This window comes from Electrophorus electricus, chromosome 24 (genome assembly GCF_013358815.1).
Source record: "Electrophorus electricus isolate fEleEle1 chromosome 24, fEleEle1.pri, whole genome shotgun sequence".
NCBI classification, from domain to species: Eukaryota; Metazoa; Chordata; class Actinopteri; order Gymnotiformes; family Gymnotidae; genus Electrophorus; species Electrophorus electricus.
In genome coordinates, this window is record NC_049558.1 from 979,239 (window position 1) to 1,000,000 (window position 20,762).

The 20,762-nt window shown below is 42.0% G+C and overlaps 2 protein-coding genes across 4 annotated transcripts; one reads left to right on the plus strand and one right to left on the minus strand.

Moving 5' to 3' along the window:
• Window positions 1–114: 114 nt before the first annotated feature.
• On the minus strand, window positions 115–5,205 carry armc1l (armadillo repeat containing 1, like). The gene is made up of 7 exons (XM_027025828.2): window positions 5,163–5,205; window positions 2,627–2,798; window positions 2,253–2,344; window positions 1,811–2,000; window positions 1,472–1,588; window positions 1,227–1,301; window positions 115–582 (listed from the first exon to the last, which is right to left on the minus strand). The coding sequence occupies exons 2-7, from the start codon at window positions 2,777–2,779 to the stop codon at window positions 391–393; spliced, it is 819 nt and encodes a 272-aa protein (XP_026881629.2). The 5' UTR covers window positions 2,780–2,798; window positions 5,163–5,205; the 3' UTR covers window positions 115–390.
• Window positions 5,206–5,331: 126 nt separating this feature from the next.
• On the plus strand, window positions 5,332–10,735 carry mtfr2 (mitochondrial fission regulator 2). Of its 3 annotated transcripts, none has more exons than XM_035522494.1 (8): window positions 5,332–5,364; window positions 5,705–5,938; window positions 6,094–6,198; window positions 6,419–6,543; window positions 7,049–7,251; window positions 7,366–7,669; window positions 8,449–8,632; window positions 9,932–10,735. In XM_035522494.1, exons 2-8 carry the CDS (start codon window positions 5,867–5,869, stop codon window positions 9,974–9,976), a joined length of 1,038 nt encoding a protein of 345 aa, XP_035378387.1. In that variant the 5' UTR covers window positions 5,332–5,364; window positions 5,705–5,866; the 3' UTR covers window positions 9,977–10,735. The 3 variants fall into 3 exon arrangements, with proteins under 3 accessions (XP_035378387.1, XP_035378389.1, XP_035378388.1); XM_035522496.1 differs by having other exon boundaries at window positions 5,343–5,377; XM_035522495.1 differs by lacking the exon at window positions 5,332–5,364 and adding an exon at window positions 5,390–5,483.
• The last annotated feature ends 10,027 nt before the right edge of the window (window positions 10,736–20,762 follow it).

A 20,762-nucleotide genomic window follows, 5' to 3' on the forward strand; every position in this document is an offset into this window, starting at 1 on the left:
CTCTTATGAACAAAATATGTTAAGATGAGACAGGATAAACTGTAAAAATAATATGCACATATTTACACAGCTGATCAAAGTAACAGTAAACAGTCACATAGTATAACAAACAAGTGCGACGGACAGAAAATTTACCAATTGAGATGTTCAAGGGGAAGAGAGCATTTCCACCGTCATTAAATCCATCAGTCAGTATCATCTTAGCTGGATATTACAGCATCGCTTGACAAATTTGGTAGAGGTAGGCGAAAGTCATTTGACCTGAATAGGTCTGCACTTCACTGTAGTTGGGAGTCCTCAGTTTTAAACTGGTTCACAGGCGCCTGTACAGATGCTCCGTGGTCCCGCTGACACAGATATTCATGTGCAGTGGTGGTATGGGGAGGTCGCTCACCAGTAGAATGTCTTGGTGAGGAAGCTAGCAGCAGCGTTCAGCCAGCTGCCGCTCCCGTCCTGTTTGGCTCCGGTGCGGGAGATGGCACGGTCCATCTCCTTCTCAGGACTCTCGTCTTCGGGCAGGTAGTCTGGCAAGTGGGTGTTCTCCTCTACCTGTGTGTCTGCTGTGCTGAGAGGGATGAGAACCTGAAGGCAAGGATGGCAGCATTAAAGGAGGTCAGTAAATGTATTGTTGCATGCAGTGCAATGTAAATAACTTCAGTTATTCTTAGAACTATAAGCTTAAGTGCCTCTGAATGGTACCATATGGTCAGTTTTGGCGAGTCCTAAGTATGATGTGGTGTGTGTACTCATGTGGTTTAGGATTAACCATCATTAGTTAGAGTTGATCAGAAACAAAATGGATGCCATGGGAATCTCTGTTTACTTTTATAGCCTGGAAAAATAACTAGCTAAATCAACCATAGCCTACTTTTACATCTGGTGAGGGACACAGCTAATCACACCAGAACAGGCTTGTTCACAAAATAAGCATAAATTGTACAGCCAACACACAGATTTACTACTTAATAACAATAACTTACCACTGAAGATGTAATATCTGTTTTATCTACCATATGTTTTTCATTGATGCCAGACTCAGACATTTGTGGAAAATTCAGGTTTCTCATTGGTAATTATAACACAGCTCATGTGCACTCATCTCATAATTACAATATTTGACAAGAAAAGGGCAAGTTCTCCCCAGTTCAAAAGGCAAGTCTCAATTCACTCTGTAGTGTACATCCCTACATGTGACTGACTGACCGGCACCTCAGGCCAGCACCCACCTCCTCACCAGTCTCACTCTTCACCACTTGCTGGGCTACAAGCACTTTAGTTGCAGCGATGGCTGAGGCCAAGCTCTGTGGTGGAGACACAGGTTACAGGCTGTAGAGCAACCATTTCACACTGTATATGCAATATACCAAAAGAGGCAAATCATCTAATGGTGATGGAGCTAAATCTCAAAACCACAATCACAAACCTCCTACTGGGATATAAAATGGAGAGTAAGGCCGAGGTGTTGCAGTACCTCAGTGGGCAGGTCGGCACGCACCCGCACAGTACACCTTTTCAGGGCCAGCTGGAAAGTGAAACTGATCACTCCTTTAACCTTCAGGAGAGCCTCCTCACAGACACCTCGCTGGTCCTGTACAAAATGCCACACACCAGGAAAATCTGCACATGCTCCACCTTGCAATTAAGAGTCTGAGGCCTGTTACTACACTAGCCATCTGTCCAGCCTGTTTTACATGAAAGAAGCACAAAGCACCTTTTAGAAATGTGTAGTGAACACAACGTAAACGTTTATATCAGTACAGGTATCAGCAGTGTGCTGGTGCATCAATGAGGAATAAGGACACACACTTACTGTGCCATCCAAGCCCTGTATGTGCAGAGTGACTGTTTTAGCCTTTTTGTTGGTACTGTTGATGAAAAACTGAGGTTTATTCCTCCTCCTCTGTGGCTCTGGAGTACTAAAAGTGTCTGTGCTCTCAGGAGCACTCAACACTCTGTGTACATCTTGTGTGAGCTCTATAATATCACCATTCGGTCCACTCCTGCATGAGAACAAGGGAAATGAGGCATGCAGAGTTCAGTGAACTTTATTCTGGAGTATTTTCCCATAGACAGTCCACATTTTTGCATAGTTCCAAGTATACCTTTTCCATATATTGAGTTTTCTTAATTTATTGATGCAGGTGTGTTTGGAAGCAGGGCTAGAGCCAAAACCGGGACTGTGTGGGGGTGTCTAAGGACTGTATAGAAAGATGCTGGTATACTACATAAGGCAGCACAAGTGTGCAACTCACTTCTCCATCAGTGCCTCCAGGCTCACCATCATGCCAAGTTCATTCTTCATGGTGTTAACATTTTGAGGCAATTCTGCAAGGTATCTCAGAGTCTGAATGAAAATGTGGCATGTTAGTTTTGGGCTGAAACCAAAGGTTTTCATCCAACACTTGCACCTTAACATTCCATGTTCATTTTGTAAGGACTGTTGCAGTTCATGTAAAATAATTATTCATAACATGTAACATGGGTGTCAGTGTTTCAAGATGAGTGCTTTAAACATTCATGCCTAGTTTCTTTAGTTTCCACATTACACCTTTTAAAAATTATAATATGTAGCTAACCTAAGTGAGGACAGTATGATGGACAACAGTGGACATTAAGCAAACCATACCTGCAGAGTGGCAAAAAGAACCCGAGGGTCTTTGTGGTCAAGGAACAGCACAAGGCCAGGAAGGCAACCCTGGTCCTGAACTATAGCCTCCCGGGTCTGAGGCTCAGAGGCCAGGTCGCGCAGCTGGGTCACTACTGACAATGCATCCATCATCTTACTTGATCTTTGTAAGCTTTGAAGAACAAGGTTTGGATTGGAGAAGCAGGTTTTTTTGGAGAAAAAAAAAGTTAATACAGGCACATTCTAGAGCTGTAGAACTGTAGCTAGCTATGCAAAACCAGAAATGAAACTGTTACTGTTGGACAACCATTAACTGGGTTTAACAGTAAACTCTGCATGGCAATTTCCTTGCTTGCAGTGTTATAAGTCAGTGCAGTATAACCTAGATAGAATAAAATCTTGCACGTAGTCGTGTGCCAGTACTCTCAATTTACTAATTTTTTTTTTTTTTTTTTTTTTAAAACCTCATCAGATGTGGGAGCCTGCTTAGTAGAACACAAAAATAACTGGATAGCAAATGTTTTCCACCTGGTTTTGTCACATGTAGTGAGCTTTCAAGTACCTTTCAAGATACCCAAGGACACTGTACATGAACAACAGAATATAATAACGTAAAACCAATATAAATAAAGATACTTTATCATTAAAAAGAAAGAAAAGAAACATGATGAAATCAAAATAATTTAACTATAGTATAAACAGACATGGGTAGATCTAGAATAAATGTCATTTATTCAAATGATATTTATTCAGGGGCCAAGTATGAGAAAGCAACTGGAAGAGAGATATTTCAGACATTTTTTGAATGAGGAGATGGAGATACAATATCAGAGGTGTAAAGGGATAGTGTTCCAGAGTTAAGGGCTTGCCATGCTAAAAGCCCCATATCTGAAAAGATGTAGCCTGGAGGGTGGGATATAAAGTAGTCGTTAGAAGACCAAAGCAAATGAATATGTATGAAGAAGAACAGAATGGCAAGGAGGTACCAGACCATGTAAGGATTTAAAGACCATAAGAAGGATTTTGTACTAAATGTGAATGTGGACAGGAAGCCAGTGTAGGTGACCATGAACAGGAGTATTATGTTCGGACAGTCTGCTATGGCTGACCAACCAGCTGAGTTCTGGACATATTGCAACTTCTGGAGCCCATAGGTATGAAGCCTGAAGAGAACAGCATTGCCGAAGTCCAGTCTGGATGTAATAGAAACGTGTCTACAGAATGGGATAGGGTACAAAATGACACCAAGATTCCCAACTTGGGCGACATAGGACAAAAAGTGTGGCATAGCCAGGCTAGAGTGCCCAGGTTTTTAGAAGTAGCTGGAAATGCAGGTAGTATGAGTAAATGACAAAGTAAGTGGCTCTAAGTAAGAGCATCTGCCAAATAATGTAAATGTAGTATGGCCTCAGATTTTTCGTTATTTAAATTTATATAGTTCTTAGCTATCCAGGTCTTTGTCAGCCAAACACATAATTGGAGCATTAGGTGGGAAGAATGGGTTTAGTGTGTTTGTAAATGTGCGTGTAATCCTCATAGCAGTAGAACTGCTAAGGATCTCGTCAAGCGTTAATATGTAGATAGTAAAACGTAAAGCGCCAGGAACTTATCCCTGGGGAACACCATGGGATCAGACCTAAATGCTGCATGTCTCCAAGGTATGACCATACCGTGTCAGTACGGTGTCAGAGATGCCGACCAAATCCTCAGGATTGTGCAGCACATTATGACACTGTGTAAAATGCAGTATAGAGGTGCAGGAGAACAAGTATATTTAGATACCGAAAGTCGGCTGCAACCAACAAATCATTAGTAACTCTAACAAAAGATGTTTCAGTGCTGTGGTTAGCTCTCAACCCTGACAAACTCTTCAAATGGGTTGTTGGAAAGTTCGTGGTCTTTCAACTAGGAGGCTACCACATGCTCACTGAAGGTTAGAAACAGCTAACGTTCTCTCGTACACCACTGCAAATCACCCCATCGAATTCTAACGCTATAGCTAGCTATCGTTAGCTACCAGTATCCTCTAGATATACTATCTACGTTTAGCTTGTTTCCACAACTAGGTAAAACAAGTCAAGTCACTAGGTAAAACAGGCATCTCATTCATTTGAGATGCCTGAAACAATTGAAGCTATTAAATCTAGTTAGCTAGGGTCCGCTAACTAAATTAACGTCAGATGTGGTGCTGCCTTAATACGTTTCCTCATTATTTTGTACATATACATTAGCAGATAACCTAGTAACACAGCAAAACGAGTAGAAGTGGGTACCCACAATCTTAAATGCTAGCTAGTGTTAGCTTATCTTAACTATCCTAGCTTGCTAGACACAACGGACCGTTGGTTCTGTCTCGAGCTACCTAGCAGTTTGCTAGAAGTGGCTGTCGAGCAAGTGTACTTAATTTAAATCATACTATTGCCGACATGTATGTGTCTGTTTTACTTTATGTAATCCGTATTACCATATATTGAACTATCATATCTCACATTTATTTCCTCCGAAGAACAAAATGTTTTTGTTACAATGTCCTTACCACTACTTTGTCAGCGTCGCCGGTCACAAATACGAATTTCGTGCCTACGCTTTCCGTGGGACATGATTGGTCGAACGTCTGTCTCGACGACGCAACATTGCTCAACATAATTGGGTGAACGCGCAAGCGTGAGTCTGTGGTCCAATCGCACGCAGTCTTGCTCAAATGGCTTTATTTGAGTTCACCTGCCTGGTAATCCTGAGTAAGTTTGGGAGGTCGTGTGAATTATTCCTTCTTTATACTTGTATCTGTGTAGACAGTTTTTTTTCCGCGTTTTCGTTGTGGCAGTGTCGTGTATAATTAAGGCCGTGATTCGGATATGTATGTGTGTCATATGTGCTTTGTGTCTGTACGACTCGTTTTGCATGTAACCGCAGTCGAGCCGTTATGATCAGCGAGTAATAGCTTAGCTTAGCTAGCTAGTATTAGACTAACCCTGATCATGTTATAGTCTAAAAACATTACAGCCATAGCTAGGTTGTTCTCATAATTGGCAATATATTTATATATATCTAACGGTGTTTAATTATTTTTCATTTCAGAGACGAACGTGATGCAGTTTATTTGATCTGTCACGTCGCGTGCAGGAAGGTGGTGCTGCAGTGTGCCACGGTCTCGCTCGTGCCCATTCCGCTGTCAGCAGTGCAGAAATTCTGCTGACAATTTAAATTCTCGCTGCCGTGGAGTAAAAAAGTATACTGACAATGTCTCTGCTAGAAGACCTAGTCTATTTGCTAAGATATGTCGTTGAATATTTCGGAGTTCCTGCCGACATGGTAATTAACCAAATTGGTGCTGTTAAATGTTTGGCATCCGACTTCCTTTGTCTCCCCCCCCCCCCCCCCCCCGTGTAAATAAGTTTAATTACTGATGTGCTGTAATATGAAATATCCTAATGATGATAAAATCAATGTGCACTTGTCTTTTGCAGCTGGTTCCAGTTTGGGACACCACTTTGTGTGGACAGTATCGCAGCATCGTTCGAATGATTGGAACAAATTTACCTCTGGCGCCTTACCCCCGGATTCATTTTCAGGTAACCATGAATTCAGTAATGAGTATACAGTAACTGATCTGGGTGTACGTGCATAACCTTGATCCGTCTGTTATCTGGGCAATGCCCAGGTATCTAATGTTGGAAGACTTAAAAAAAATGTCTTGCACTTTGAAATGTGATGAGAGTCAGTAATCGATTTGCTGACGGTTTAAATGCATATTTAATGCGTCTTTTCCCTTGGTTCTTTCTGTCTGGGCAGATTCCTCTGCAGACGTCAAGGAGGCAGGAACACGTAGATGAATCCGTAAATGGCCGGGCCATTCCCTCACTGGAGGATGTGTTGTGGCTGGCTGAGGAAGAAGGAGACAGATCCACTAAGTTCAGGTAGTCAGGAAAAGAAAAGTCATACTCCAGTTCTTTGTGAAAATTGGATGTTTTACTCTGAATTCTTTTTCAGGAATCATTACTGTCTGCTTTGCTTGGTATCTGTTGTCAGGCTGGTGGACGTAGTTTCCCAAACATATTGTAGTGTCCTTTTGCTTTTCTATGTTTGTGTGTGTTTGTGTTTTTCTTCTACCTCAAGGGTTTAAAAATTACATATTTACTAATCATTAGAGATCATTTCTTATGCCATAACCAGTTGAGGACTGGCAGCCAAATTTTGAAAGCATCATACTGTCTTAAATTGTCCTCCCATCAATGATAGAGTTTGTGCTGCACTGAACTTGTGGAACTGGTCACTGTTTAATTGTTTTTCCTGAACTATGACTGGATTTTGGCCTTAAAAGCGGCATTGGGAGGATTTTTTTTTAAGCGGTAGGATATTTTAAGTTCTGAAGGGGGAAGCTGATTTTTTTTTTTCAGGCTCATACTGTGATTGGTCCTGCAGGGGTAATGTCCCTCTGAGGAATGCTAGATGGCTACGGGGGACTGAAGCTGCTCGGCCAGCATGTGGAGCTCCCCGTGCTCAGCAGGGGCATGTGGCCCAAGGGCTGAACATGCAACCCGAAGCCCTCCAGAAGATCTCTGCTCTGGAGGCAGAACTACTGCGACTGCAAGCTCAGATTGCCATGATAGTTGCCATTCCCACAGGTAGCCCCTCCCATTCTGAATCAAGAGAACTGGGACTTCTGTGTGTATGAGGCTGTGTGATCTGCCACTGCTTTTGATACTGGTTTTTTATTTATTTTTCATCCCTTTGTGCAGTTGACAGTCCTGGCCTTGGTGAACCTGCCACTCCCTGCTTCCACCCTGCGCCTGCTCCCGCCTTCACCTCCACACCTCTCTCCGTGCCGCCTCCACCCCCAGCACCACCCTTGCCTCCACCCCCTCCCCCATTGGCTGGCTTTGTGCAGTCCTCTGTGTCAGAGGTGATCAGACAGCGGCAGGCAGCCAGAAGAGGCAAAGCGGAGCTGCGTGAGCCCTCGGACGACCCTGCGGCAACTCCTCTCCCCTCCATGCTGGAGGTCCTGAAGGACCTGAACCAGGTTAAGCTCCGCACTGTGGAGAGGTATGTCTGTTGTTGCAGCCTCCTCTAAGCTTATGTGACCTTCAGCCAGTTTGGGTTGATCACTAATTACTGATTTAAGTTGCAATTATGTTCTATTAGCTAAACTCCAAGTATATTCATGATCCACATGATGTCATACATCAACCAAACAAGGTTAAATGGGAGCTCTGACTGCTCTTTGGTCTGGTGGTCAGAGCTCAGGTTTACCTCCTGTCAGCCCTGGGTTAGAGTCCTGGGTAGAGTGGCTGCCTTCAGCCTGCATTACAGCTTCCTAAATGAAATGGATAAGATGAACTCCTACAGCTGCTGCTGTGATGGAGTGATTATATGGCATCAGTGCCCATCAAGTTCCCCATGTATTGTCAAATTGGCAAAGTTTCCCTGGCAAAACAAGTTTCTGAGCTTTCACACTGGAGGTGAGCTCTCTGGGTTAATGTTAAATAGGAGTTTCTACAGTCCTATGCTACCTGCAGATTAATTCTAGTCTTATTTATTTTTGTTTGTTTGTTTGTTTGTTGCCCGCTTGACACCAATAAAACCTTTTCCAGCGTATGGAAAGTTCAAGTATTGCATTGTAATGAACATACATTTCTTTAAGTGGCTGAACTTTACCATTTTGCACTTTTAAGTAGCAGCATATTTTGGAAAAAGACTGCATGACCTGTTCATGAATTACACCCATTTTCTGATCCGCATCCTTGACTTGGCCACAAAAGCAGTATGTTTGTGTGACTGTAAGTCCTCCCCTGATCTGCATGTGCTCTGGCATTGTGTTTCAGGTCTCCGGGTGGGACCCCAATGAGGAAGAGAAGGAGTAAGGGGCTGGCATGCTCGTTGGACCCGGCCGCACTCATCGCCGAAGCTTTGAAGCGGAAGTTTGCGCACCGGCAGCGGAACAACTCGTTTGATAAGGAGAACCGCTCGGCGGAGCCTTCACCGTTCAGCAGCCCCGACACGCCCAGAGTAAAGTCCTGCTCTCCTGAAACAGCTCAATGCACAGCAACTGCTGGCAACAAGTCACCAAGGGGGTGTTTGTGCTTGTAGTTTGGTTTTCTTGGTCTGGGACCAAAGCAGAAGATGGTACATTGCTGTATTTTAGTCCTGGTTCACTGACACGTTTACCTCTGAAACAAAAGCTGTAAGGAGAAGTCATGGAATAGCTTTTATGATGTAGATTTTGTGACGATAACTACGGCGATTGTAGGCGAAGCAAAACAGTTCAGTATGCTGAGTTAAATGTGCTGGCAGGGGAGTATTTTTACAGTTGAAAACTCAGCCAAAACTGGCAAAATGCATTAAGGATGCAAACCAGCTCGAGGAATTTGTCCACTGCAGGAAAGTGTTTTTGAATACCTGAGCATTTTTGTGCATTTCATATTTTGGTACAGATTCTCATCACAGCAGGGTTCCTTTTAATCAAAACGTTTACCAAGTGTGAACGTACCCTAAGTAGACTCCTCACTCGATACATGTAGGAGTATGTGTTTAACCCTTTACAACCAAGGAATCACTGGTGGTTACAAGCTCTTGTCTCGACTTATCTGGATATTATTAACTGCATACTATGCATATTAGTTTCAAAGTAGCTATTTAATAATTCACAGTACTTGCTGAATGATATGCCTTGAGATTAATAGCTGCATGGTGAGTCTGGAGTTGAAGACGTGAAGGAACACCTCCAGCTTAAAGCTTGCTGTGCACTCCCCCACCTGTCTGCCAAGCCACGACGTTGGCATTGCCCACACGTCAATGTTTACAGCATAACCACATTAAATCCTGAAGCATTCCCCAACCCTTAGAATTGCCGCATGTGATCGAATTTAGTCATTTCACAGCAAGCCTCATGTCACATTGAATTATTACCTGAATATCAGCACGAGCAGTTTCCGTTCACATGGAGGTGTCTGTAGTGTGTGAGTCTGCTGATGGCACGGTCTGTTCAGTAGAGCTTCCAGTAAAGCTGCAGATGTTCCTATGCGAGATGAGGGGAGCAGCTGGGAAACAGCTGTTTGGGTACTGCACACTCCTGAACTGCAGTAGATGCCCTTTTTAAAAATGTATTTATTTATTTGTTTTTATTTATTATTTGCCTTTAAATAAGTGCACCACCCAGTGAAGAGAATTTGGTTTGTGTGTGTCTGTGGAGTAGATATCAGTCATCATGGGTCAGTCTTTGCAGTGTGCATATGTATGCGTACGTGTGTGCGTGCATGCGAGCAGGTGTGTGGTTCTTTTCTGACGTTTTGTTCTTTTGGTTCACAGGTCATACACCTGACAAGACGCAGTCAGGGGCGTGTTCACCTGTGACCCTTTACCCAGAGGTCATGCAGGAAGTGATGGAGACGTGTCTGCTGAAACGCCTTTGATGGTTTTCTCTCTGTTGCTTTTCTTCAGCCCCTGGGGTTTCAGTACCTTTCTTATTGTCATTGATAGAGGAGCTGGCTGTTATGCAACCCCTGCAGTTTCCCATTGATTTTGCTGTTTTATACAGTTCAACACTGGTGTTCATGACTCTTGTGTTTGCCACAGGTGTTTATGAATTCTGCTAAAAGTGTGAGTGAAATGTGAGCGGAGGAACCTGAGTGGCGTTGTAATTATGAGCTGACTGAGTTTGAACATTTTGATGTACTTCTGGTATGCCTTTGCTAATCTGGCATGCTTTTAATTTTTGTAATTATTTTGATATAAATGCTTTTGCATTTTTAGTATGTCTGCTGTGCTTGTAGATTGGTTCAGAAAACCAGGATCTGCCACACTGTGTGAGAGACTGTTACATACACTCTAGCCTGTCTAATGCATTTAATGTCTGGTGTTGCTCATCAAACCTGGTTTTTGATTGTGTGTGTACATGTACAAGTGTAAGCAAGGATTTCTGAGGATGATGGACAAACCTTTTATCTTTAAAAAAAATAAAAATCAGGAACTGTAGCTGCTCCACCCACCCATCTCCATCCATGCTTCTATCCTGTGCTGGGGTTCGGTGCTGGGGCTTTCAGTCATCTTGGAAGGTTGTAAACAGCCATCACATGAGTTAATCCTCAAAATAAACCAACTCAGTTCCTCTTACCTCTCCTGAGTGCTTTCATCCTTACGTTGCAGTAGCTTGTCATGCACGTCCCTCTGCCGGATCCAAAGAGCAAGAAACACCACCAAGCGTGGATCCCCCTAACACAACTAAGACGACATGCATCACAACTCTCCTCTGTCCTGGGGTCCAGCTAGTGGAATGAATGTCCACTGTCTGTCTTCAAGCAAAGCTTGCGTTCTTAACGCTGACCTATATATCACAAGGATGCATGAAGATATGTATGTCAGAAATTAAAAAGCACTTTTGTAAGTCACTGGACAAGGGCATCTACCAAATGCTGTACATGCAAACATTCTAGGGATCAGTAAGGCTGCCATAAAAGGTAATGACTCACTGGCCTGATCTGATCTGATTGTGTTCAACACACTTAAGTGTGTGACATGTTTGTTTTTGTTTTGCGTGTATGTGTGTGTGGGTGTAATGGAATAAATATAAAATGTGGCATCTGTTGTTTGTTTCTGTAAACCACATCCTTCCAACCACTAAAGGTTAGCAAGAAGAGGATGTACTGGTCTACCAAGACAGGAAATGGTTACACACTAAAATCTGATTAATCCTCTTATTCCATTTTGTGCGATTCTGTCTGTTGGTGTGAAAGGGGTACCTACGTGATGGAACGTTCCCGTTCAAAGGTTTGGGTTTTGCCATAGTCTGCTTTACTGACTGGTCTTTGTTTAAGTCATTTAGTTCAGATGCACCTGTGTATTTCTCTCTCTCTCTCTCTCTTTGGTTCTAAAATAACTATAAAAGTTGTGAAGTTCATAGATGAAGAATGTGTAAGGTTCAAGGTGGGATTCAACAGTGGGATAATGTTTATAGTGTTAATCTTTTCCCTCTTTAAACCACGAGTCTATCATGTCTAGTGCTAGAGTCGATTAGTCGTTGCAGCAGTGATCAACACAGAAGGATCTTCCTCTGTTCTACAAATTTGATTTAATAGTGCTACTGTATGTGGGCTTACAGTACTTAACAGAACTAGCAACCAGCAGATGGCGCCAAAGTCCTTCAGAGGTTATAGTACCAAAGAATCCCCACTGAATGCAACGCCAACAGATGCAGAAAAGTGCAATAGGAGGAGCCTAAGTTTCCGAGTTAGTATTAACTGAATTTGCATGCATGTATGAAAACATTTGCAATGCAAATGAAAGAGAGTGATTTAAACTCTTCTGTCTGGTGATTGGGCAATCATTAGATCACCTCACTGTCTTTGTTCACTTCACGAATTTACTTTGAATTAGAATTCACTGCAGGAGTTTACCACATGTCAAATAGATGTGTGTGTATGTGTATGTGTGAGTGAGTGAGGCACTTTTCCCACTGGCCTTCTGGGTGTTTGAATATCAGGTGGAGGAAACACTGTAAGAAATCAAACAACAATAGGTCATAAATTGGCAATGATCACAGGCTATTGCACAGAGATTAAAACAGCAATTCAATGCCATTTCTGTTCTGTGAGGTGATCACATTTTGTGCTGTTGCCAAGACATGAGTGTATTTATAAGAAATGAGTGTTCTAACAAATTCATATAATGACAATATGTGTGTATGTTACACTCTAAATATTTACACTCAACACAAAGCTCTTCTACCGTGAGTCGTGTATGACACTGTGAGAAATGTTTATATATCCCACCAAAACAGTCATATCACCACATAAAGGTGCACTAAAGCTTTATTTACTCTCATTTCTTACTGTCAGATGTTTTACAGACCTCATTTTTGTCATTATGTTGTACATCCAATGGCTAATCAGAAAAGAGTTGTAAAATGTTATAATTGTTTAATAACATGTGACTGTAATCATTGGTGGGTCATTCTCCTTTACTCACCTTGAACTTTGTGTGTGTGTGTTCGCGCGCGCATGCCTGCATGCATTTGTGTGTAACCATTTATATTATAGCTCACAGCTGGGACTTTCCCAGTTAGAATCACATTACTTCTTATATAAGTCAGCGATTCGGGGAAAGGGTTAATTTCACACCCATCCTCCCCACTCGTCTTGCTCTCAGCTCTTTTCATAGGCACTAAGAATTTTAGGCAAATATCCTGTATTGTCCATGAATATGTCATGCGCTTGCTGTGTGTGTCACAGAAAGTGAGAACATAGAATGAAAATATATAGTTTGGGCAAATCAGCATGATCTCATTTGCATAGCACTAACTAGCCTGCACAAGCATATATTCCTTTTGAGCAGTGATGGCGTTTTGGGTGAAGTACTGCTTTAAGTGTTTTAGGGCGCTTCCTGTAGGATCAGTTCAGCTTGTTGGGCTGCTTCTCAGCTGTTGGTGCCTTAATAGGAGATAAACCCTCAAGAGACAGAAGAACACTGGGGAGAGCAGCATCTCTTCCTGATCACGACGTGTCTCACAAACACACAGGTGTCTTAAGAGAGCTGTGTTTCTGCTAGTACGGCATTTTATTGATGCGCCACATTTTCACACGCACACACACGCGCACACACACTCTCTTTTGTTTTTTTGTATGTTTCACCAAAGGAGTGTGTGTGTCTGTGTGCGTATTATGGCCAACAGTAGAAGCTGAGCGGTGAACCTGCGCTTCACGACCCCTGAGTCGGGACACTGGGAACTCAGCACTGTGTTTGACTTGCAAATCCCTATGCAAATGAAAGGCTGTGGAGGAAGGTGCGTTGAGAAAGGGGTCGTGTGCCAGCCAGGTGTACAAGAATGAATAAGAAAGAACACTTATTTTCTGTGTGTGTGTGTGTGTGTGTGCGTGTGCGTGTGCGTGTGCGTGTGCGTGTGCGTGTGTGTGTGTGTGCCAGGGGCTGGAATTCGAGTGCACTTTTCATGCATTCATTTACGATGATTGCTGTTTCATTCCTTGGGCCACTAACCACACACCATGTCAGTCATTTAGTGGGACACATTCTCCTTTGTTCCACCTCCTCCCGGGGTTGGCGGGGGGGGGGGGGGGCACTTAATAACAAGGAAGAAGAAAAGAAGAAAATATGTGACGGGTTTGATCCGTATAAGGGCTGAACTTCTCTTAGTGACATTTTCAGACTTCATTTACTTTTGCTGACAGCTACAAGGAGCTTTTGCCTTTGCACACATTTTGTTTGCTCGTATCACAATGGAGGGTGAAAGTTCAGAGTCCTGAGAGATGAAACAGTGGTGGACTCCCCTCATTCTGATGAATGTGTCATTAAAGATCAGTGATCACAACATCTTCTGTGTGAGCAGTGGTAGCCTAGTGGGTATGGTCCCACCACCAAGTTGTTATTGTTGGGCCCCTGACAAAGGCCCTTAACGCTCAGTTGCTCAAGTTGTGTTCAGTCCTAATCTTTGGGTAAAAGTGCCCCATAAATGTCTACTGGTGAGGATATTCTGGCTGTGGGTCTGTGTTTTGTACAGTTTTGTGGCTAAAGTGGTTAGATGTATATCTTTCACTTTCTTTAAGGAGTTATAGTTTACTTTTCTGTTATGTCTTTTTTTTTTTTTTATGTTGTTGCGGCCTTTGGGGTTTTTGTCTTTTTGTAAAATTGTTGTTTGCATTGGCAAAAAGAGTCTGTGTTGCAACCTGCAGCCTGGAACTCCTGCACAACACCAGGAGAAAGAATCTCATTTGACTTGCAAATGTTCATGCAAATAAGTGATCTGAGACAATGTGTGTCAAGGAGGCAATGGTAAGTTTGCCAGGTGTGTGTTCAAGTGGTCATCCACCAAAGGAGTGTAGCCCTCCAGAACCCTTGACCAGTGTAAAGTATAGCCTTAAAATTTGTTAAAGCTGAAACATTCCTTAACGTGCCTTGTCAACTATGTAAATAACAGTGTATTAATCAGCAAGTGGCACACAGATGAGTGAAGTTACAAAAAGTTAAACTTCTAGCCAAAATAATGCAAACCATCCAGTTAAACAAAATTCAGTTGGTGTTAAGTGGCCCAAAGTAAGCAAAGAATCACATACACACACAGACACTGAACCGCTCAAGCAAGGCAGGTTGGATCTATGCTTTTATGGTGGGCATACCAAATTCAGACACTTCCATCCCAATGTGGCAGCAGAAATGAACTCACCAGACCAGGCAATGTTTTTCCAATCTTTTATTGTCCAATTTTGATGAGTCCATGTGAGCTGTAGCTTCAGTTGCCTGTTCTTAGCTGACAGGAGTGATACCCTCTGTGGTCTTGTGCTGCTGTTGGAGGCTGCTTCAAGGTTTGACATGCTGTGCATTCAGAGATGCTCTCCTGCAGAGATCGGTTGTAATGAGGGGTTATTTGAGTTACTGATGCCTTTCTATGAACTCGAACCAGTCTGGACATTTACCTCTGACCTCAACAAGGCAAAATAATCCAATTCTAAAAACAATACTTCTTGTGTTCCAGACCGTTTCATCTTTTGAATATATGTGTGTTAGTGAGTGTGTGTACGTGTGCATACACATGGGTGTGTGAGTGTCAATTAAATCTTTGTACTATAAATCTAAAAGCGTCAGTGTCTTGGCTGTGTGCATCTCCTTGTCTTTTTAAATACACACGAGGAGATGAGAAACATGCTTGAATGTTCTTTTTTTATTACTGATTTGTGAAAGCCTGCTAAAAACAGCTTAGAGCTGCTACAGAACAAAATCTAAAACAAATTAAAGACATAAAACTTGAACCAGTTTCATGCCACACCAGGATGATAAAAGAAGCCCTAAAAAATAAATGTCTAAATAGATAGATAGACAGATTCCTTCAATGTCGTTGCAATAAAATGATATGCAGGAGAATATATAGCAAGGATACGGCATGTGTTCCTTTATTCAGCAAGTCAGCATGTAGTCGCCTTCTTATTAAATCATTCTGGTTAGGCAAGCTTGTTCAAACAACCTTTTGGTTTGTTTGTTTTCTGATATAAGGAAGTGCTTATCCTTATATCAGAAAAGTAGATTAATTCTTCCATATTGAATAATAGAATATAATAATAATAGAATATAATGGAATTTTAGCTGCTCGTGCAGTGTTTTCTCTTGAACTAACTGACATTCTATCTAGCAAAATCTAAACTTTATGAAAAGTTTCAGAACTCTAGAGAGTAGCTACCGTCCTCACTTTGGTGAAGATGAAAGAGAAACTCCTGATCATTTATATGAGTGAAATATTTCAGTGCTACTTTGACATGATTGGATCTTTTTTTTAATGACTCATATGAAAGTGAAAATGCTGACCTATGGTTTGGATTCACACCCTGCTTATGAAGATTCCAGTCCTACAAACTGTGTCGTGATCAGCACTTATTCTCTGAGATGTTTTGTGAATGTTAGGTCTGAAAACCTCTGACTAGACAAAGCTGAAGGTAAACCTCAGAGCTGTGGCTGATCTAAAGCAGAGGCTGCTCTCAGTACCATCTTGTGCACGATCCTGAATGTATCATGGCATCACGTCTAAAGTAATGGACTGATTCAGTCATTGCTGAATGCATGATCACATTCTTTAGGTTAAGTCTCCAGATTTATTTTTATATTTTTAGCTTTATGTTGTCTTCAAAATACAAGTACCAAACAAGTCCCTTTGTTGACAGGAATCATCCCTATGACTTTGAGGTCTGTGATAGTGTTCATTTTTACTATCCCATCACCACCTACTGCGCACAGAAGGTTCCAGATGCTTCCAGTACTACTGTTGCCAGTGATCAGTTTTATTTGTGCAGCACACCTGAAACCATGGAGTTCATGCAGCAGTGGTGCCCTGGTTAAAGGCCTCAAGTGCTTACGGCTGTGAAGTGAAGATCAGTTACCTTATAGGTCTCGGCCTGGAGAAGAGCCAGTGTTACCTCATGTCAGCTTTGGGGTGCTACTGCAGAAAGTATGTATGGTTTTGCATCACATTTTGGGGTCAAGTTTGACGAAGCTATTTGTAAGGAGCTTCAAGATGCAACTGTATAAAAACAAGTTCAAAGGTTTGCCCTAATCAACTGTAAGAGTGGAACCAGTTGTAAGCAAACTAATTAATTGAGAGACTTTTAAAAATATATATTTTTCCTGGTTGACTTCATTTTAAGCCATTGTAGGTCAAGACCCTTTTACTGAATCAGTTAAATCTACTCTATTGGTACTTTTAAATACCCCTGCTAAGTCATGATGGGTGTGCTCATTACCATCAGGAGGAAAGCTTTTTTTTTTTTGCTTCACAAGAAACTGAGACAGTGACACCCGGTCGAAAGGGCTGCTGGCTTCAAACTCTCCCACATCGTCATGAAGGAGTCTCAGTGCTGTCATCTGGCAAAGGCGCACGTGTGTGAAATCCAGTCGGGCCAGTTCACCCCCGCTTTCTTCCAAGGTGTTGGAATTGGGAGGAAGAGAGAAGAGCAGGAGGGAGGAAGAACCACGGCAAAAAAGAGGAAGAGATGGAGGCAGAGAGCGAAGTGGCGTAACTGGAGCTCTGTATCTCACCAAACGAGTCGTGTATTATGAGAGCCTGGGCCAGCGTCAGCACTAAAGTCAGTACATCTCATAGCTGACACATCTCATGCTAGATAACGTGTGAATAATTTTGTGTTCGACAGTCAAGTTATATTTTGCATTTCAGGCAAAACTGGGCCCAAAGCCATGTATGTTTCACATTATGAAAATGAACCTGGATGTGGGGTGTGATAGCTATTCTGAATATATACTGTTTCTACTTATTCAATTCTCACTGACAAGAGAAACTTGGAATCCCAGTATCCAGTGTTACCTGACAAAGCATACAACAGAATGATGTACTGGGTTGATATCTGGAACTCCTACATGTAGGACACTACTAGCACGGACATGAACTCTGGCAGGCCTTTAGAACGCTCGTATTCCTGTCCTTCCACCAGCCTCCCACAGACGAGTCTGGACACGCTGAGGATCAGAACTCAGAGTGCAGGGAGAATGGGAACAGGAACGACGGGATTCCACCTCAGTGTCCCAGCTGCGGGAGTATCAGCCTCCTACTTTCCCACGAGAATACATGTATGGCCTTTCTAGTGACCTTGGAGTCTTGGCTTCTGGGATGAGAAGATGACGTGCACAGGTTTTCCATATACTGTTTGTGTACATATATATATGTGTGTGTGTGTTCAGATATCAGCAAGTGTAAGGAAAGGTGCCAATGACGTCATCTTTAAATTCTGACACCAATTAAACAGGGTCCGAGCACAATGCTCTTTCTTTCATCACCACTATGATCTATGAACCTATCTCCTCTAACAGCTACCCATCAGGTGAATGTGTGAAGATATGAAACACGAAACTCTAGTCAGCACACACCTTACATACTCCATCTGTTAAATTACCTCTACCATTACCTGTCTGAGGTGGCACTGTACATTTTCATGATTTGCATAAACCAGAGTTCATTGTCCCCTGACGTGATTAGTGATATTCCACAAAGCCTGATCCCAGTGTAACGTGCGCCCTGATTGGTCAAGGAAGATTGGGCATAATAAAGAATATTTCAGAAGTAACGATGGTTGGGTCTCCAGGTCTGCGGAGACCTGAGGAATTGGGTCTCCAGGTCTGCGGAGACCTGAGGAACATCATGAGAGGGAAAACATTGGAATAGCCATTGATGACCGCTGATATCTCTGCTGGACAATATTGATTGGAAAATGAAAAAAATGTGACTTTTTTTAACCTATAGATAAGAGCAGGTCGATAGCCTATAGTGTATAATCTATTAGCACTACATACTGTATGCGGTACTTTTAAACCAGACATTGTACTGTATTTATGGGTGTGTTTTTTATTCTTTTTTTATTTTTGCACAAGAATTATTGAAATATAATTTTTTTAATCAGTGGAGTTTTTAAATTCTCCACACGTTTGACCAACTCCTCAACTGATGTGTAAAACAGCAAAGATTTATGCTGGATTCTATTCATTCATTTTGTTCACATTTGCTCATAAGTTTCGATGTCCTGTTCCAGCACTGGATCTTTATTTTCATCAGTGCATAACAAGAGACCCATATATAACAGCCACACTAATGTAAATTAGTACATTATAAACACCACATGTGTGTTATAATAACCACATGTTCTTTACTGTTACACCTGGGCTTCTGAGGCAGCTCCTTGAAAGTAGCATCATGGACATCATGGACTACACATCACTGTTTGCTTTTTGCAGTCAGCGCTTCCTTGACTCTGCAGTTACTATGGCTATTGAACACATATGGTCATGACCTCTCATACAGGGTCATGACCTCTCATACAGGGTCGTACTGACCTTCATTTTGTTTCATCCAGCTGTAAGGCAAACTAGGACTTTATGTGGGTGGCTTTTGTACATGAATGCTATCAATCATACTATAAAAATAGATTTTTACCTAATTATAATAACAGGCATGCTATTATAAATACCAGACCATTACAGCATAGAGATCAGTGGTTTTCTTTTTGAGAATTTACACTAAGGCTGTCCAACAGTAGGAGACTAAAGGACATTCATAATGGACAGTTCTCACTTCTCGCTCAACTTCTCCAACTTAATGTCAAATCCTGTTTTATGAAATATTTCCAAGTTCAACTTCAGTCATCGTAATATATCTATCCCTCATTCCTAGGTGTCTGGTGTCTTTCCCAGTGTCTCAGGTGCAGTAACTACATAGGGCCCCTGAATGCACTCGGCTTGATAATATCATTTATTAGTGATCTGATCCACTGTGGAGGGAGATTCTGGACACACAGGGCACCTGGAACTAGAGTAGAAAAAATACAAACAAGAATCTTAATTGACAGTGTAATTTAGACCAGGCTTAACCTGTGTCTTAATTAGGCTTTACCTGTAAACATGCAGTTTTATAAACATATCTGCTGATGCCAAACCCAGAGGTCAGCAATCTGAATACTTAAGTAGTTATATGGTTGCAAATTAATTGCTTTAACTGTATTTTTATCATCTATGAACAGAACTGGGCATGTCAGTTTAAAAAATGTATTTATTTATTTATTTGTATTTATATGTTTTTTTGGGTCATTAAAATATATATTCATTTTAATAACACCTGTAAGGATGTATGATCCTTACAATCCTAGCTAATCCTCACTGTCACTCACAATTCTTAGGCTAGTTTAGCAAAGGATTATGAAATGGTGAGTCATAAATTGAATGGGGATTAACACAAAATAAACAGTAAGGACAGAGAATGAGTGAGCCCAGAGAGTAAGAAGACCATCAAAAGCTCTAAAGCAAAGACCCAACTTCAACAAATCTTTGCATGAATTTGCATGTGCTAGAATATAGAGCAAGGAGGGAGTTTTCAGATATCTGTTATGTCTTGTCTTGGACTTCAGTAAAGTCTTTACTGGAGATTATTCTGTGCTTTCTTTGAGCGTTGCCTTGATCACACTCCAGAAAAGCAAAGTCATCAATAGTCTTAAGTCCTACTATCTGGGAATGAGTTCCATATAAATTAATTTTACTATGAAAATTCTCCTTGTATGTCACACAAGTGGGCACACACACACACACACACACACACACACACACACACACACACACCACACACACACACACACACACACACACCACACACACACTGCATTACTGATTTAATTCATTGCTTCCTCCAAAGTCTGGCCCCCCCACTCTCTTTCTCTCTCTGTGTGTTTACATTTCTCTAACTGTCTCTGTCTCTCTATGTCTCTCAATGTGTCTTTCTGTCTCTGTCTGCCTGTCTCTGTCTCTCTATGTCTCTCAATGTGTCTTTCTGTCTCTGTCTGCCTGTCTCTGTCTCTCTATGTCTCACAATGTGTCTTTCTGTCTCTGTCTGCCTGTCTCTGTCTCTCTATGTCTCTCAATGTGTCTTCTCTATCTCTGTCTCTCTGTCTCTGTCTCTCTATGTCTCTCAGTGTGTCTTTCTGTCTCTGTCTCTCTGTCTCTGTCTCTCTATGTCTCTCAGTGTTTCTTTCTGTCTCTGTCTGCCTGTCTCTGTCTCTCTATGTCTCTCAGTCTGTCTTTCTATCTCTGTCTCTCTGTCTCTGTCTCTCTATGTCTCTCATTGTGTCTTTCTGTCTCTGTCTGCCTGTCTCTA

Excerpts from the sequence above, each read along its gene's own strand:
- mtfr2 (XM_035522494.1), top strand. The coding sequence starts at position 5,867 with ATGTCTCTGCTAGAAGACCTAGTCTATTTGCTAAGATATGTCGTTGAA. Across the intron at positions 6,544-7,048 it reads GACAGATCCACTAAGTTCAG|GGGTAATGTCCCTCTGAGGA; the intron begins GTAGTCAGGAAA and ends TTGGTCCTGCAG. Across the intron at positions 7,670-8,448 it reads AAGCTCCGCACTGTGGAGAG|GTCTCCGGGTGGGACCCCAA; the intron begins GTATGTCTGTTG and ends ATTGTGTTTCAG.
- armc1l (XM_027025828.2), bottom strand. The coding sequence starts at position 2,779 with ATGATGGATGCATTGTCAGTAGTGACCCAGCTGCGCGACCTGGCCTCT. Across the intron at positions 1,589-1,810 it reads TACAGGGCTTGGATGGCACA|GACCAGCGAGGTGTCTGTGA; the intron begins GTAAGTGTGTGT and ends CATTTTGTACAG. Across the intron at positions 583-1,226 it reads AGAGTGAGACTGGTGAGGAG|GTTCTCATCCCTCTCAGCAC; the intron begins GTGGGTGCTGGC and ends CCTTGCCTTCAG.